This window comes from Lipomyces tetrasporus, assembly GCF_029532465.1.
Source record: "Lipomyces tetrasporus strain NRRL Y-64009 chromosome Unknown POJ06scaffold_11, whole genome shotgun sequence".
Taxonomy (NCBI): Eukaryota; Fungi; Ascomycota; class Lipomycetes; order Lipomycetales; family Lipomycetaceae; genus Lipomyces; species Lipomyces tetrasporus.
In genome coordinates this window covers 191,635-209,308 of record NW_026611606.1, presented here as the reverse complement: position 1 = coordinate 209,308, position 17,674 = coordinate 191,635, and the positions used below count along the sequence as shown (strand labels likewise).

Genomic DNA, 17,674 nt, shown 5'->3' with positions numbered 1-17,674 from the left:
AATTCTTGCTCAAACCACAATCCATATGTGACGTCTTGCTACGTAATTGGAGTACTGTTTGGCAAGTTAAGTACTTGTTGGTAGCTCAATATGTTGCAGGTCTAGATGACACTGCTGAAGTACAAACTCCAGCGGCGTCCCAGTGTTCGTCTAGACTGATCTGAATTAAGACGTATACTGTGTGCCAGGACTTGTAGATAACATCTGTAATTCTGGTTTCTGAGTTACAAATCTATGAAACTGACAACGCCGAAATTGTATCTACTTCGAAGTTGAAATACAGAGGATCTTGCTGCCATTGATCGCAGTTTGGGCGGTAAACTAAGTATGCGGGTACTCTTTTGCTCAATCAGCGGTAGGGTTAGGGATCAAATTGGGACATCAATCAATTTTCTTCGGGCTGTCAATAATTTGAAGGCGTGCGGCTATCGGAATTGAATTCCATCTTCTAGATTCCCATTTATAGCACCTATAGAACTTCTGTAATGACGTTCATTTAGTGAGGTTCAGGAGTATTAGTAAAGCGAGTGACTTTGGAAATGCGGGAAGCGTCGCGAGTGCGATTGGCCATGATATCAGTATGGCATCCGCGACGCTTACAATCTACGAGATCCGCGATGATCTCGGCTTCGAGGAGAGAGATCTATACTTTTCGGCGTGCGATTGATTTGGAATTCCGGGCCACTACTTGGAGAAATACACTGTTGCAGCAAGTCGCTAGGTCGCGATCATTGCCGGCACGTCCGTCCTCTTCTGCGGCATCCAGTAAGGATGCGATGAAGCAAAATAATGACACATTAGTGAAATTGATGCGATGGGCAAGGCAGGAACGAAATCGAAGACAGAAGCTTAAGGATAAGAAAGGTCCGGTCAATGGAGCCATCGCTAGTACTGCGTCACCACAGAGAAAGCGACGGTGAGTATAAGGATGGTGCGTGCAGAGGCAAATATTAACTGCGTACCTGCAGGCCACCGCGAATGCTAAGACGGGAAACAAAATCAGAACAGAAGAATATCGATGGAACTGAAAACTCGATGACACAGTCGTCTCTGATGCTAAGCAATCACGTACCGGACGAGTAATTTAATCTTTTCGCGGGTGAATTAAGATCTAGATACTGACCAACATTAGACGACAAGAACCCATGGCAAAGGAGAGAAAACAATGGAATGAAGATATGCTAAAGACTCTGGAGATGATTAGAACAGCGTCTCCACGATCGAAATCTTCAAACGATATAGCCGAGACTGAACTACAAACGGAGACATTCACCGAGAAATTGGCTGACAAGCAGTTTTCAGACATTTGCTTCGCAAAGTATTCCCTGGACGCGATAGAAGTACCGTTCGAGGCGCATATATATCCACCAGTGTTAGAACACGGTATTGATCGCGTTCTATTCAAGTATTGACTAATAATTTGGCACGAAAAGTGTTCAGTCGACGCTAACGGTGTCTTTAGTCCCGGAGTGCATTTCATGCAGGATCCCCGTTCTCGAGTCTATAACTTTCCACCAGAGCTGAAGCATATCATGTCAGTTCACGAATTCGATTATGATGCTCTTCCAGAGTACCAGATCTCCTCAAAGGATAAGGTATTACAGAGTATTGCCAAAGAACATAAATGCAAGTATTATGGCTCGACATCCAGCTTAACCGCAATGCTGTCACAATTTCATTATCTCATTTCAAAATGGCGGCCACCGAATGGCACGCATATATCGCACCATCATGATGAGACGCTGAAGTTCACAGCAGCTGCTTCGATGGCAGCATCTGTATTTTTGCGATACATGCCTGAAACAGGTTTATACGCCATAGATTCAGATAAGTCGGAAGATAGTGAGATTATTCTCATGTGGCTTGGCCGATCCATGGAGCTGCAATTGGTGACGCCGCTGCAGGAGTACGAAAACTTCAGGCGATCAAAGTCTCACATGTTGGGCCCCGAACAGAGGAAAGACAGAGAAGCCTATCATTATTCCAAGTGCGGAGATTTCATGCTACGGTCCCAGCAGGACTGTATGGACCCTCGACTACCAAATGGTGGAACGTTCGATCTCAAGACTCGCGCTGTGGCGGCCGTGCGTTACGATATGGATCATATTCATGAGGTTGGCGAGACAGGCTACCAGCTGAAAACATTACACGGTAAATACGAGTCCTTTGAGAGTGAATATAGGGACATGATACGGGCGTCGTTCTTGAAGTACTCGCTGCAAGCTCGGATAGGTCGAATGGATGGTATTTTGGTTGCATATCATAATATTGCGCGGTTGTTTGGGTTCCAATACGTTCCTCTGGAAGAATTAGATTTATGTATTCATGGAGAGAATCACAAGTTCCTTGCCAAACAGGAGTTTGCGGCCAGTATGGGAATCCTGAATGATTTTCTAGATAGAGTCACGACTGAGTATCCCGGACAGGTACGTTACTCGAGAAGTGACTCCAGGGGTCACGTTAGTTAGAGCTAATTATGGTTTTAGTCTGTTAATCTTGTATTCTACGTTTCACCAGAGACGAACCAAATGAGTATCTTCCTGAAACTGATGACGAATGAGGAAATCGACACAGAGCAAGCCAAGAAACGCGACCAAGGCTTCCGTCTTAAGCCTACAGCGGAGAGGATTGCTAAACAGCTGGAAGATGATCCAGAACTGCCTAATTCCAAAGTGGAAGAGATTGTGAGGACTATGGAGAGGTCCGAAGCGGAAGTTCGTTCCGCAGAGAGGAATGAGGAATCCGTTATGACCGATTCGTGTCGCGTTGTGAGCGACCGTAATGATGAAAGCGACTATCAGCAAGGCGTGTCACAACCGACCGGAACTGACCTTTTCTCTTCATCTCTGAGCGACGACGAGGCATGGGCTAGGAGTATGAAAGATTTTGGCATTGAAATCGGTAGATTCACTGATGACTTGGCGAGTCGTGAGCTGTATCAGATTGACGTCAGGAATTTCATTAATGGAAAAGAACTGGATTTTGCGGCTAATCCGGAGCCGACAGCGGAAGGTCAATGGAAGCTGCAGTACACTATCTTTCGGAATCAGTCGCCTGCAGCGAAGAGAGTCGCATATACTGCCTCGATTCAGTCCCGCGCGAGGGTAAACCGCGAGCAGGTCACTACTAAAGCTGGTATCATGTACCGCGAGTTGGGTTTGCAGGGTAAGCAGTACCAAACGATGCTGGATCAGTTGGATCAAAATCGGGGCACTGAAGTGTATACTCCCGGCAGGCTGAAAGAGATTATGAGATCGGATGGCTGGATTAAAAAAATGCATTCAACCAGCACACAATGATTATAATCGAATATATAGAGTGATTATTTACAACTATTATATCGTATATGAAAGTGTGGAGCTTGTATGATAGACGGGGATGTATGCGGTGGCTGTAACATAGTATTGCAGATGAGAGTATGTTAGCGCCTTCGGTCAGGACATATCTGTAACCTAAAATTAGTTATCGTTTTTCTCTTCGTAATGGGCTGTGTTATTGGCTGAAATGTTGAGGCCGCCATTCATCAGCTTAATTTGCAGCTGAAGTCGTATCGAGGTCGTATCAGAATTGACCAAAACGAACGTCATGCATGGCGACGTCATCACAGAAGTTTTCCGCACTCTGCTGCAACGGTCGGCATTCGAATAACAATCCGCCATAGCATTATGTTTCGGAAAAAGCCCAATGTGAGTTCTTGCTATTATTTTCCTCTATATTTCAAAATGTCTTAACATCTCTGTCGCAGATAAAGCCGTTTTCTCCAGTGCGAAGTTCAGATCGTCGAAAACTGTTGGCATCTATCCTCTCGCGATTCGATATCCCCACCGACGCGCTTCCCACGGAAACGAAGGATGTAATATTCCCGGCCGATATCCATAGCGCTAAATTTATTACTCATTCGACGGACGAGACGGGAATTATATACGTTGGCGACGAAGGGAATAAGCCGTTGTGGCTAAAGCTGAACGACGACACGCTCATTCCGACTGGTACTTAAATCCAAAGTTCGAAGTTTTAACATACCGAGCCTGACTTGTATGTAGTATTCACGTTGTGGAAGTGTCCATTTTTATTGCCGATTGTGCAAACATGGAGTCCAGTTATCGAGAAGCTGCGAAATGGAGCGGGTAGGACATTATTGAAGTCTTGAAATATTCAGAATGACTAACCTATGTAGATATGATGCTTCCGGGATTAATACCACCATTTCCACTGACACTAAAAACAGGTTCTATAGTCGCCATAGCAAGTGCCGAGCGGCCGACTGTTCCTTTAGCGGTCGGAATATGCAATGTTGATCTAGGATCGATAACGCGAGTCCAGGGCCAGCATGGTAAAGCGATTCTTATTATTCAGTGTTATGGAGATGAACTTCCATTTCGGGGGAGAGTTTCTGTACCCTTGGAATTACATGTGGACATGCCAAAGCTCGTCAACGAGAATGCTCCGATTGTACATAGTGAGAATGGAGAGGTTGAGAAGACGGCCGAGTCGATTGAGAAATTAGATTTGGCCATGACCTCCTCTGAGCTACAAGTCTCGCCAGCTCTAGTGGACGATACGGTGCCCGTCCAGGAGGCAGAAGTGCCAGGAAACTCAGTCGAACCTCTTAGGGAGCAGCCGACGACTGCGGAAGTAGATGAAGCCTTCCGCCGGGCTCTACTTTCCGCAATTCATAGTTCCCGTACAGGAACAGCGTTACAGTTTCCGCAGCCATCTTCGACATTCATCTCCGCACATGTACTAAAACATCTGCCTTCGAATTATGCGTCCGCACAGTTGAAGCAGACGTCGTGGAAGAAAGCGGCGAAGTTCTTGAAAACCATGGAAAAAGAGGGACTAGTCAAAATTAAGGAAAAAGGAGGCGATATCACGATCATGGGAATAGCAGGTCTCGACAATGTTGCAGTCAAAGACTTTCGAAGTTTCAAGACAGTTGGAAGTAGGAAAGCAAATAATGACAACAAAATGCCTGATGCCTCCCACAGAGACGAGTCTGCGGGAGAACTCGTGTTAAAGGAATACTATCAGATCAACGGCATGGGAAAAGCTATTGCTGAGGCAGTTGATAAACGCACATCAGTCTACTACAGCATGTCCGAGTTACGGATGATACTATTGGAATATATTGACAAAGAGGGACTCGTAAACCAGAAGAATCCTCGTGAAATTATGCTAAATCCGGTATTGGCTAGTGTCATTACAGTTTCACCAAAGCCGAGATCGCTGCCGCGTGAATCCCTGATTGACAGATTTAGGGAAATAAGTACGCTTTATTATAAAATTGTCAGAGAAGGCGAAGATGAGCGAGGCATGAAACTATCGCGTGGCAAACCACCAAAAGTCCAGATTCTGATAGCAATGAAGCAGGGCCATAAGATTACGCGTATTACGAATTTGCAGACGTACAAGATCGATGTGCACGACCTTGCCAACGAGTTGAGGACAGAATGCGCGAGTTCAACAACGGTTAATAAGTCCGTTGAGGGTACCAGTGGCGGCGGACAGGAAAGATTAGAGATTCAAGTGCAAGGACCGCAAAGTAAGGCGGCAGTGGATGTGCTTGAGAGACATGGCGTTAAGAAAATCTGGATCGAGATCAAGGATAATACAAAAAAGAGTAAATAGCTGTACACAATCAACTGTTCGGTAAATTCCCTCGTATAACTACAAGGGGACAGGACAAGTCCTTGGAGCGATATCTATCTAGTGCAAGAAGGCAATAGTTGTCCACGCTGTCCCTCTAACCCTTGTACAAGTGCATTAACATTAACAAGGACAGCCCTAACCTCAGGCCGCTTGTAAGTGCCAGGGACAACGATTGGGCGCCACGAGGTCCGGGTCCGACGACTCGTGGTGAGCCGCGCGCCCGCGCAGTTCACAGCACGGCGACCGTCCCATCAACTTTATTACCACTTTTACCACGGAGTTTCTCGTTTTCTCCGGATGTGTCACTACTAGGTATGTTCTGCTAGTTTAGTACTCGGCTTGGAGAGACGGAAAAAGATGTGCGGCGCTAGATCAAGTGTTTGGGTGTAGTTGACTTGCGGGCATGGATGAGCGTGATTAATCCACTAAGGTCTACTTGCTCGGCACCAGTTGAGAGATTTCAATCCACAGGGGACCTAAAAGCAGAGTAGATGAGCGCGAACTTAGGTTGGACTGTCGCATTTACAATCTGGCAGTGTCATAGACGAGAAATCGAAGATTTTCGTTAGTGCCTAATCGGTCGGCGTTAGAATCATGAAGATCAATCCTCAGTGCAATTTTCTATGTCCGTCAACAATTAAAGCACGCCTGTGGGATTGAACCTATTTTCCTACAGGATTGTGACGGTGGAATTGCAAACTGGAATTCATCAATCGCTATTGTGTTGCACTGAAAGTGATCAGCTCCGCTATTGTGTCTTCCATATCTCTAAGCCGTTAGTGCATTGAATATATCCTAACTCATCCACAGTACTGTTCTGCCTATGACATATCACGACAATGAATAGTCAGTTGAATCCACTTCCGCTGTTGCCGCCGTCGCGGTCAGTATCGCAAAGTTACCCAACCGTTGTTCGGCGGACGGCTCTAACGGATACTCCGCTCACTTCGACACCAAGTTCGCCACGTGGTTTACAAGCTAATGATGGATACAATATACCCCCGTCTCTGGAACTTCCGCGACGTGCAACTACTCTGGATGTTCCTGGATTGACAAGCAGCAGGGTATCACCTGGTAAGTCCTTCTGTATTGATTTTTGCGACCAGGAGATGGTTCTAATCACATTTAGACGGTACTATCGCGGCGCGGGACGTCGGATCTAAACTCGTTATTGTCATGGTTGGTCTTCCTGCCCGGGGCAAGAGTTATATCACAAAGAAACTTGCTCGATACATGAACTGGCTGCAGCACGAAACAAAGATTTTCAATGTTGGAAATACACGTCGACAGTCGAAGCACCATGTTGGACCCGCTAGTCATCCACTTCCGGACTCTCCTGTGTTAGAAGCTGCGGCGGGTCTGAAGTCGCCACCTCCAGTTGAACTGGACACCAGTCATGCTGCCAACTTCTTTGCCCCCGATAACCCACAGACCGCTGCGCTAAGGGAGAGCTGGGCGTTGCAGACGCTTGATGAGTTACTGGATTGGGTCCTGCATGGTAATGGAAGTATAGGTATCCTCGACGCGACCAATTCAACAGTCAAGCGCCGACGAACGGTTTTAAATCGCGTTAAGGATCGGTCAAATGGTGAACTGAAGGTACTCTTCCTGGAAAGTGTCTGCGACGATAAAGAGCTGTTGGAACAGAATATAAGATTGAAGCTTTCTGGTCCAGACTACAAGGGCCAGGATCCGGAAATTGCCCTGGCGGATTTCCGGATGCGTGTCAAAAACTACGAAAAGACATATGAAACAATTGGCGATGAAGAGGAAAAATTTGAAGGATTCCAATATGTCAAAATGATAGATGTCGGTAGGAAAGTTGTTGCGTATAACACGCAAGGTTCGTTCTCACGATTTGCCTGTCGCCATTTGACAACAAACGCTAACTGGATTCTAGGATTCCTTGCTGGTCAAGCGGTCTTTTTCTTGCTCAATTTTAATCTTGCCGAGCGACAAATTTGGATCACGCGACATGGTGAGAGTGAGGACAATATTTTAGGCAAACTTGGTGGCGATGCATCACTCAGTCCCAAGGGTGTCAAGTATGCAAAGGCCTTGGCTCGTTTTATGGATAACCAGCGTTCCGAATTTAGAAGACGGCAGCTCGAGCGGTTTTCACTTCAGTCAACTGTGTCGCGTATTTCATCGCAGCCGACAACACCAAAGGGTGAACCGGTTGAACCACATTTTTGTGTTTGGACGAGTATGCTGAAGCGTAGTATTGAAACAGCCAAATGGTTTGATGAGGATACATACGATATCAAGCAAATGCGAATGCTAAACGAGCTGGGTAGCGGCATTTGTGACGGCATGACATATGAGGAGATTCGTCAGAAATTTCCGAAGGAATATGAGGCTCGCGTGAACGACAAGATTGGATACCGATATCCTGGCGTCGGTGGCGAGAGCTATTTGGATGTTATCAATCGGTTGCGGCCTGTCATTGTCGAAGTCGAACGAATGCAAGATCATGTTTTGCTTATCGGCCACCGTGTCGTTGCCCGTGTCTTGCTCGCGTACTTCATGAATCTCGGAAGACAGGCTATTGGTGACCTAGATGTCCCACTGAACACGCTCTGGGTTCTAGAGCCGAAGCCATACGGGGTATACTGGGCAGTATATCAATATGACGAAAACAAGGATTGGTTCTACAAAATTGAAAACTCGAATTCGTTGAATAGCACGCCTGCGAACAACACTCCGCCTCCAGAGCAGACGACCTCGTCTACGCCATCAGACGTCGCATCTCCGGAAGCTGCACTGCCGTTGGACGCGAAAGACACTTGCCCCCCGTCGACAGCCAATATGCCACCGCCACCTCTCCCTCAGGGATCTCGTTCGACGAATGCGACTGGTCCAAGCCGGCTGTCGAACGAGACTCGTTCAGCCGAGTCTGCTGCAGGAGTTGATATCTACATTTCGTCGCTGCAGTAGTTTCTCAGTCTAGTACATATTTTACCTTTCTATACGTGAATGGCAATGTTAATGTTTATATATTCGCGCGGGGTTTGGCTTCTTGTTAATGGGTTTTGATTGTTCAGTATTTGACATATATATCACGTATAAGCACCACTTTCCTTGCTTTGGTTTATAGGCTGGAAAGTTTGGACCAGGAATATTCCCATGATTAGTATATGTATCTATATCATTCGTCATAATCGCTTGTATTAACCTGACCCGACGTTTTGATCGGGTGCCGCCTTGTATGCCAGCATGGCAGGCAAGGAGACAAGCCTCAACGCACGCTGCTCGCACGAAAGGCTTTCGCGTCCTGGCTGACGGCACTCAACCAGGAAAAGGCGAAAAAGAAAGGAAGGCAGCTAAAGCGTTTGAGGGCATTCATGGACACCAGCTTAGACTTATCAAAGAATCTCGATGTGCGCCAGTTTTTAACTGTCATAACCGGCATAAACCACGACGACTATGATACTACAGTGTACAACAAATTACTTGATGCCATGCTTAAAGTATGGATTTCATGAGCTGCGATGGGAAATTTTCGGGAATATACGCAAAATCATAGCATAACTCTCTCCTTGGACTTCACCCCCCCCCCCCCCCCCCCCCCCCCCCCCGCCCGAAGAGCGAACATCGCCCTCAACGAGCTGTACGACATTCTCTAACACCAACCCAGGTCACCGGAGTCATTTTAGGACAACCATCGTTCAACTATCTCATTATGGATTCTAATTCTACTACAGGAAGCTAGTTGTATAAATTTATATAAAGAGCGAGCTGAATAGACAAAAGAAAAATACGATAACTAAAGTTAACACATTGCGATCATTATTTTTCATGAGTGAAGGGGCAAATTTATGGTGGAAACCTATTGAATACACCAAAATACGAGAATATTGTGGATTGCAGCAATGCAATAATACATAATACGTTAGTTTCACTAACACATAACACCGCTGCAAGGCCGATCCACGCTGCCGCTATAACTATCGCTGCTCCAGATCTTTCCCTGCTAATCCACAAGCCAGCTCTCCTGTAGCCCGCTACTGCTGTTGTTCCTTGGCGTCGTACAACTTGAGATTGCACATATACGGCTACCAATATCAATAATGTTACCAAAAGTAGCAGGGACCCACCAAGAACCCATTTTGTCGCAATATAGCAGCTCCCATGTATGTGAACATCATGCTGTAATTTATCCTCACTATGTGACACAGTCATTGAAATAGACTGTTCTGAGTAATCGCTCGTAAACCCAAGACAACACTACTAATAGATCGAGTCTATGAAGGCTAGTACCACAAGCAACGCTTGTATACCTTAATCGTTCGATTTGCAGGTGCGATGGATTGACTAATCAGATGGTTGCCGATTCAATGAGACCTTCAAAAACTTTCCATTTAAATATAGCTTGTTGTAATTCGCGTTTAGAGTAGCTGGATAAGCGGGGGGCTTAGTTTTGAGACTAAAGGATTTACCTAGTTATCGAACTACGACAGGACAGATAGTCGATACAGTGATCCCCTTCTGACGGTTCTCAATTTCAGTTTCATCACTGTAACATTGCTACTATCATGCGAAAGAGTTCTTCAATCATTTTTCCGTTTCTTCAACGAAACATACCAAAAAAATGTACTTCGATACCGGGAATCGAACCCGGATTTGCCCGGTGAAAGCGGACCGTGCTAGCCGTTACACTATATCGAACAGGACTAGTAGGACTAGTCAAAGCGAGTTCTATAAGGAAGAATAGGCCGGGTAAGTACGGGTAAATGTTTCCCGGTTCAAGTTATTGCAGATAACTTAATTAAATCGTCTTCACTCCTTTTGTCGACTATAAATTACTGCGCAACCAAAAGATCCCTGTGTAATAAAGGTAGGGGCAAACTATTGATTCATTGTCTTGACAAAGTATGCATCGATTGAGCAAGGGTTGACGAGAATAAGTTAATGTGAGCAGTGCTTGCGATATATTTCAAAAAAAGTAAGACTGCGTATGTGCAATATGCAATCAAATAATTGACCAGCAAATATCATCGGTTAACATTAGCTTATTTGTTAATTTGTAATACTTGGAGTTAATGTTTATGGATTCGTCAATGTATGAATTCGGGAATGAACTGTTGGGTTTCGGATAGCCTTCGGGGGACGGAAAAGCACGGCAGGAACTAGCCACTGATTGGAGTTGGATATGTGACTGATTTGACAATTGGCCGGAAAAAATAGCCTAACTGTTAGTCAAAGATTTCGTGTCGATCCGGCAGTCCTCGCTGTAACTGACTAACATTGTTGCCGTCGGTTCGCCATCAGTCGAGAAAGCAACCAACGGTCTATCAATGAGTTTGCACCGGGAGCGGTAGACCTCAAGGCACATGGTTCATACGATGATCTGGATACTGATCCGCACGCATGTCGATGCTGTCTGTGTGGCTAAGTGTCGGCTAAATTGACATGGCGAACAACCCTAAACCCATGCGCAGATTATCAAATTACTCATCGCAAAATCCCTCTTCTGAATGCCAACCACCGCGGACTTTCGGGACAATCCGTTTCCATCATTGCATACCGCAACCTGAGGATCCCGCGCAATGACCAGGACATGTGTGTCTTACGCACGGGTTGGTAGGTACTTCTGCTAGTACTTTGTCTAACTAGTATCATAGCTCTTCCGACTGGAAGGAGGGGCCAATAGGTTAACGGTGTTTAAGTTTAGCACCTATTCTTTTGTCGGATTTGGCATGAACTCGAACGCGAAGCTCGATTTCGCAGTCAGTACACTGCGTATGCCAGCGTTCGCATTCCAATTGTGCTGACAGCTCATATATTTCTTCCCGCCATCTACTCGAAACGTCGTGCTTCTGTACTACTTTGACAGTTTGACTTGATACCATCTGATTCTGTTGGCTGCTCTTTATGACTTCTGGCCTCGCATTAAAACTTGTAGACAAGTCTCGTCGTTCCAGCGCAGGTTCCAACTTCAATGTTATGGAGGATTATAATCGAGTATCGACGACCAATGTAAGTACTTACACATCTAAGCTTTAATCCATTAGTTTTGTTGACACTGTCGAAACCCGAAAGCATATGGAAATGTATGTCAAATAGCAAGGATGATTGTCTGGATTGGGATCACCGCACAGTGTCGTCGTGTAGTGATATGATTAAAAGGGGTTAGCGTCTCGACAGCGTTAAGACCATCCACCATCCCCATCGTGGAATGTCTTCCCCGCACCAAGCTTCCGACTCTGCAACCAACAGGTCCCGGGACCAAGGTTGATGGGCACCCGGGAGGGGGTTGCAAGGGAATCGTCGGTTAGTAGGCTGCTGGATGAGAGCGGGGCTATGACAGTCGCCTGGTTGCCCAAGAGAGAAGAGCGTAGATTTATAAAAGGAAGTAATCTTCCTTAGATAGAAGGAAGCAGACTACAATACATTTTTCAAGATGCACTATCTTTCAGACGAAGAGCCTTTAGACTACTCCGACTAGGAGGAGGACGTCGCCTCTGCTTGTAACACGTCGAGTGCTAATGCCCTATTTTCCCTGAGCTCGCCAGGCATTGCAGACAAGAGCCGAAAACAGTTCACGATTTTGGCTCCGACATGCAATTCGCCTTGAACCGAGTGTACGATGAAACAACTGCCATGTTGGGCATGAATGGAGCAAGTGCTACTTCCTCACTCGTTCTTGCCAGCATTGTACTTAATGCAGCCATGGTTGGATTCGAAATATCGGGCTCAGGAAACCGGTAGTAGATTTCGCATATCCAATGTCTCGCACAGTATTTGCAGTCCGGAGTGGCGTAGCCTGATGTAGTTTGAATACTGCAATCATTCAAAGAAGCGCCAATAATCACGCCATACTGTTAGAGTGACTAGAGTTTAATTGTGCCGGCTGTGAAAAAATAGTCGGAAATACTTAGCCGCGAACGTCGCTGCCTATATCGTATACGTTGTGGTTTGCTTGCAAACCCCAAGAAATAAGTGGTCGACTGAACATATTGTCTGCTGCATGACCATGCCCGAATATCAGTAGTCAGTAGGCGCTAGACCTTGTAACAAAAAAACACGGTGTTGACGGATAATAAAGCAGCAAAACTTTACAGTGCCTGTTGTGGATACAGATATCCGCCAAATTTTGCCAATCCGTATCCATCCGGCATCCGCCGTCGCAAAGGTGGCGGATATTCCCGTATCTTTATTCGCCGATCGAAAGTATGGCGGATACTCATCCGCACGGATATCCTATCCGCAAAAATCAGCCAATCTGCCTATCCGCTTGCAGCCCTGAATTTTTAGTTCGCTAAGGTTTCATAGATAGCAATGGGTACATTTGAGTTTGATACTTCTTGGGACCGCAAGTCATTAGTCCGCCGTCCCGAAGGAACTTGCTGCGAATCTGAATTAGGTCTTTCTTTTGTCCGAAGTAGTCAAGTGAAAAATATGTTCTCAGGACGTGATTTTGTTTTATTTACTCTATTTATTCCACATATATTTCTAATTTTGACCATATAGTACCCATAGCTCCACTTCTGCTTCGCAATTGTTCTATTCCTTTGAGCTTGGCCCACTAGGTTCATCTCTAGAGGCCCGACTTTTTTGCTATCGTAACAATTCCCAAAGAGATAATTCAAAGCAATGCTTACACTTTTTCGCCGCCAAAGTGGTATCTATTAACAACTTAATTGACTCGAGTCGAGTCAACCAACCCCAAGTTGAGCCAAGTTTCGTGAGCAAGCCACGTAAGCAATGACTGGCTTTCGCATGTGAATATCGACTCGCAACGACGCTTCTTTAGATTACAACTTATACTGCATCACAACGCCGATGCGAACTATAGCTCGCCTCCATAGAACATTGAGAATTTCGTGGTCAAACCGATGCCGTTCTTGGGTTTGCAAACTCGGCGGATGACTAGTGAGAGTGTATTGTACTTAACGACTCCGACTACTGCGGCGAGCCGGGATAGCGTCGAATGCGTGGAATCCCGGCGGCAGCTGTGAGTTTTGGGCTTTAGACTGCGGCACAGGCGATAAGCAGGCGCAACGGGCCCGTGCGCGTCTGTGACCAACCTGACAGAAAGTTTTACACGAGAGTATAGGGTTCTCCTTTTGTGCAGACACGGCTTGGTTCTGCTATCAGTTTACGTATATATTCTCTTCAGCAAGTCGCAACGGACAGATCGGATGAGGAGGCAAGGAGAAGCTCGCGAGCGACGCTGGTGCCTGCCAAGTGAGTTTGGCGCGAAGAAAAGGCGGCTTGTGCTCACGCCTGTGCTCAGTAGGTACTATCCACGCCCACTGAAGCTTTGCCAAAGTGTCGCACAATCTTATCTCCATAACTCGGGAACAGTACTGAAAGACAAAACGACGTCGGGTATGCGAACAAGTCCGCCCAGGCTCGGCGCGATGAACTTACAATGTCCATGCTCAGAATATCATACTGCGAGCTCGGTTCTATAGATAAGACGAAGAAAATACCAAGTGCTCATCATTCTCGTTCTCACAGGACGCCTAAGGCTCGATCTTACCCGCCACTTACTGCGTGATAAAGTCAAACACTTCGCACGGCACCGCGCTAATGAACAAGGTTAAATGAAGGCGCCTGTGCCATTGCTAGGTGGCTAGTGCCTCCACATGGGCGCCGACTGGCCCAGACCGGGACAAGATGAACAAGAAGGCCAAGCAGGGACAAGCACGTCATGACTTCTTTGGTCGCCTGGAAAGGTATTAACATATTCTGTACGCCCGCTCTGTTATTCGCTGATTCACTTTCAGGCTCTGGCGATGAATATCGGTGGTGAATTCTTTTTCCCCCATGATCGAACTGTAACTGAACAGTCCTTCGTAAAGTTTTATACATCAAGCACGTCACTGTCGTTATCGCGGGCGTATCGATAGGCAACGAATTACAATCTAGCCTGCCTCGCAAAACCGGTACTCTTATCGCAATTCACAATCAGCAACAGAATTAGGTGGACGCCCTACTACCACCGTCCGCTGTATGGACTCGTAAAACGCCACTATTGTTCATGCAAGCCTTTGATGTATTCTTTCCTACTTCATCGTGAGCATGACTCGATGGATTATCGTCTTGAACCATGATTATAATCCTGACATAACATGCCCCTCTACTTAGTAATTAGCACTCCCCACCATCGAAACAGAATTGCCGAGACATCGAAATAACTGCAACCGCCTAAGCTGCGGAAAGATTGCAAACGCTCTCCCCGTCAAAATAGCCATAATTTAATCGTCAGCCATTTTTTAACTGCACGATTGTAAATAATTCCTATTATCGTGCCATGAGGTGAACTTTTAGCTTTCTGAAGTTCAGTAACCGTATCAACACAGATGCCGGTACCCATTAGGTACAACAGATTGACGGTATCTACCTCAAGTACCCCTAAACCCTAAGCTCAGACGCCATCATGCGCCGCACAAGGAAAAATATCGCCAAATCTGTTAGATACTTCCGGCCTGACAGTATGGCGATACTTTCCTATCTGTACTAGTGACTACAAGACAGCCGCGACGCGGTGCAATGCTGCTGGCGCCCGTCGGACGTCTCCGAAGTTAGGAACCTTGCATATGCCGGCTGATTCAGTCTGATTGAATCCTGATACCGTTGGTCATACTGATGTCGCTCGATCGACACCGCCCGGTCATGACTATAGTCCGTCTAAGTAGACGGCACAGTTTTGCACGATGATAATTCTGGTATAAGCTTGTAATACGGGATGTTCTGTTCAATGGGACACTGATATTGTCTACCTGGTGCCGGAGAAAGTGGAGTTGTTCGAAAAAGTGGCTTCAAATTGACAGACATGGCGCCGCTCACGCTATCGTGACTCGCTCCTATGACTACACTAGTCACTGTCTGAGGATGCACGTACAGGAGGAGAACTTATTTGGCGTTGCACTGATACAACACCATTGAGCATTGGCTACGGTGACTTGTGTCGTACCGTGCGTGGAACTCGTATCAAACGTGCCAACGTAGCCGAGTTTCCTTGTTTTCGGTGCACGGCATCACCCAAGGATCGTGTGCCTGCACTCACTGTATATATAGCCAAATCTCAGCCTGTCAATCTGCTCCTTGTCCCTTTTCTGTGAAGCTCACCGACCTGCTCCATCATGGCCACTGAATACGAGAAGACTTCCGATGGCGCGGATAACGCGTCCGCAGAGAAAGCGCAGCCAGCTGCTTATACCGTCTACGACGATGCCCAGTCGGGCTCATTCGATGACGTCAAGGTCGACGTGCACACCAAGATCCGCGATGGACTCCAGCGTAAAATGCAGCAGCGCCATTTGCAGATGATTGCACTAGCTGGCACGCTTGGTACCGGTTTGTTCTTGGGTTCCGGAAAGGCAATTCAGCATGCCGGTCCTGCTGGTTCTTTAATCGCCTACTGCCTTATTGGTTCGGTCGTCTGGGGCATGATCCAGAGTTTGGTGAGTCCATTTATCGATGTTGCATATCTGCATATTGCTCATTCACGCAGGCTGAAATGATGTGTTACGCTCCAATTTCTGGCGGTTACATTCATTATGCAGAGCGTTGGCTTCACCCCTCTGCTGGTTTCGCAGTAGGATGGATGCAGTGGTACTCCGGAGTTATCTCCCTGCCGACTGAAATCGTGTCGGCTTCAATTATTATCGGATTCTGGGATATCGACCCCGTCATCAACGATATCCCTCGCAGCCACTTGATTGCATACATTACCGTTCTCGCTGTCGTTTGCTGCCTAATTAATTTCTTCGGTGTTAGATGGTTTGGCGAAGCCGAGTTCGTTTTCGCGATTATAAAGATTTTGTTGATTTTAGGTCTGATCGTTGCAGGATTGGTTGTTGATCTTGGCGGTGGTCCTAACCATGACCGTATCGGCTTTAGATGTGAGTCCTGCTACTTTTAGATTGGCGTTAATGATGTCACTGGAAGTGCTAATGGAGAGCAGATTGGAAAAACCCGGGCGCTTTTGCACCTTATCCAGTTGATGGTAGCGTTGGCAAGTTCACCGGTTGGTTCACGACTCTACTTCAGGCTGCATTTTCTTTCAGCGGCGTCGAGTCACTCGCGATGGCATGTGCTGAGGTGCAGAATCCGCGCCACAACGTTCGCAAGGCTGCCCGCCTTCTGTTCTACCGAATTCTGTTCTTCTATGTCTGTGGTATCCTCATCGTCGGTATGCTCGTCCCTTACAACGATCCGGATCTACTCAACTCGACCGGCGATGGTGCCGCCGCGTCACCATTTGTTATCGCATTCAATCGCGCGGGAATCAAGGCTCTCCCGTCTATCATCAACGCTGGTGTTCTGTCCTCCGCGTTTTCCGCCGCCGACTCCGGCCTGTATTCCACGTCACGCATGCTCTACGGCCTGGCCCTCCGTGGCCAGGCCCCGCGCATCTTTGCTAAGACCCTAAAGAATGGCCTACCAGTAGTAGCACTTTCTTTCTCCACCCTCTTCGTCCTCCTGTCGTATATGTCCCTCTCCGACGGCGCCCAGACAGTGCTAAACTGGCTCTCCAATTTGACCTCAATCGCGACGTTCATCTGCTGGTGTACCATCTGTGCGACCTTCCTTCGCTTCAAAGCCGGCTGCGAAGCTCACGGCATAAGTCGTAAAGATTCTAAATACTTTTACAATAGATTTCAGCCTTTACCTGCTTATTGGGCCATCTTCTGGTGTGTGATCGTCGTTCTTTTCAATGGTTACCAGGTCTTTATCAAGGGAATGTGGAGTACCTCGGATTTCTTCATTGCGTACATTAATATTCCCATTGTCATTTTGTTGTTCGTCGGGCACTGGGTGTTTACTGGACGGAAGCGGTTCCCGAGAGCTAGTGAATTGGATATGTATTCGAATATTCCGGGACCAGAGGTCGATGTCGACCCGAGCCCGCCAACGACTAAGATTGGAAAATTCTTCAGACGGGTGCTTTAAGAGGGTTACATCTATGCATCTATCTGTATTTTGCTGTTGAAGTATGCAAGACTGTTTCGTGAATGTATGATCGTGGATAGCTATGCCGCTAAGAATGGTATGGCTGTTTGTATATTAA

The 17,674-nt window shown here is 46.7% G+C and overlaps 5 protein-coding genes and 1 non-coding gene across 6 annotated transcripts; 4 read left to right on the top strand and 2 right to left on the bottom strand.

Moving 5' to 3' along the window:
- The first annotated feature begins 429 nt into the window (after positions 1-429).
- On the top strand, positions 430-3,546 carry POJ06DRAFT_261065 (mitochondrial protein Pet127-domain-containing protein). The gene is made up of 5 exons (XM_056188560.1): positions 430-916; positions 969-1,079; positions 1,133-1,405; positions 1,463-2,426; positions 2,487-3,546. The coding sequence occupies exons 1-5, from the start codon at positions 540-542 to the stop codon at positions 3,297-3,299; spliced, it is 2,538 nt and encodes an 845-aa protein (XP_056040771.1). The 5' UTR covers positions 430-539; the 3' UTR covers positions 3,300-3,546.
- A 44-nt stretch (positions 3,547-3,590) lies between these two features.
- On the top strand, positions 3,591-5,662 carry POJ06DRAFT_29413 (uncharacterized protein). The gene is made up of 4 exons (XM_056190457.1): positions 3,591-3,686; positions 3,746-3,989; positions 4,044-4,127; positions 4,178-5,662. The coding sequence occupies exons 1-4, from the start codon at positions 3,666-3,668 to the stop codon at positions 5,626-5,628; spliced, it is 1,800 nt and encodes a 599-aa protein (XP_056040770.1). The 5' UTR covers positions 3,591-3,665; the 3' UTR covers positions 5,629-5,662.
- Positions 5,663-6,232: 570 nt separating this feature from the next.
- Positions 6,233-8,722, top strand: POJ06DRAFT_29392 (6-phosphofructo-2-kinase-domain-containing protein). Its single transcript, XM_056190449.1, has 3 exons — positions 6,233-6,723; positions 6,779-7,492; positions 7,550-8,722. Exons 1-3 carry the CDS (start codon positions 6,489-6,491, stop codon positions 8,584-8,586), a joined length of 1,986 nt encoding a protein of 661 aa, XP_056040769.1. The 5' UTR covers positions 6,233-6,488; the 3' UTR covers positions 8,587-8,722.
- Positions 8,723-9,228: 506 nt separating this feature from the next.
- Positions 9,229-10,267, bottom strand: POJ06DRAFT_261058 (uncharacterized protein). The gene has a single exon (XM_056188559.1). It carries the CDS (start codon positions 9,829-9,831, stop codon positions 9,466-9,468), a length of 366 nt encoding a protein of 121 aa, XP_056040768.1. The 5' UTR covers positions 9,832-10,267; the 3' UTR covers positions 9,229-9,465.
- POJ06DRAFT_t76 lies at positions 10,246-10,317 on the bottom strand. The gene has a single exon. It is a non-coding gene; the product is annotated as a tRNA-Glu (tRNA).
- A 5,426-nt stretch (positions 10,318-15,743) lies between these two features.
- Positions 15,744-17,556, top strand: POJ06DRAFT_283382 (amino acid permease/ SLC12A domain-containing protein; the record flags this gene model as incomplete). Its single annotated transcript, XM_056190103.1, has 3 exons — positions 15,744-16,064; positions 16,115-16,505; positions 16,568-17,556. 3 exons carry the CDS (start codon positions 15,744-15,746, stop codon positions 17,554-17,556), a joined length of 1,701 nt encoding a protein of 566 aa, XP_056040767.1.
- Between the last annotated feature and the right edge of the window lie 118 nt (positions 17,557-17,674).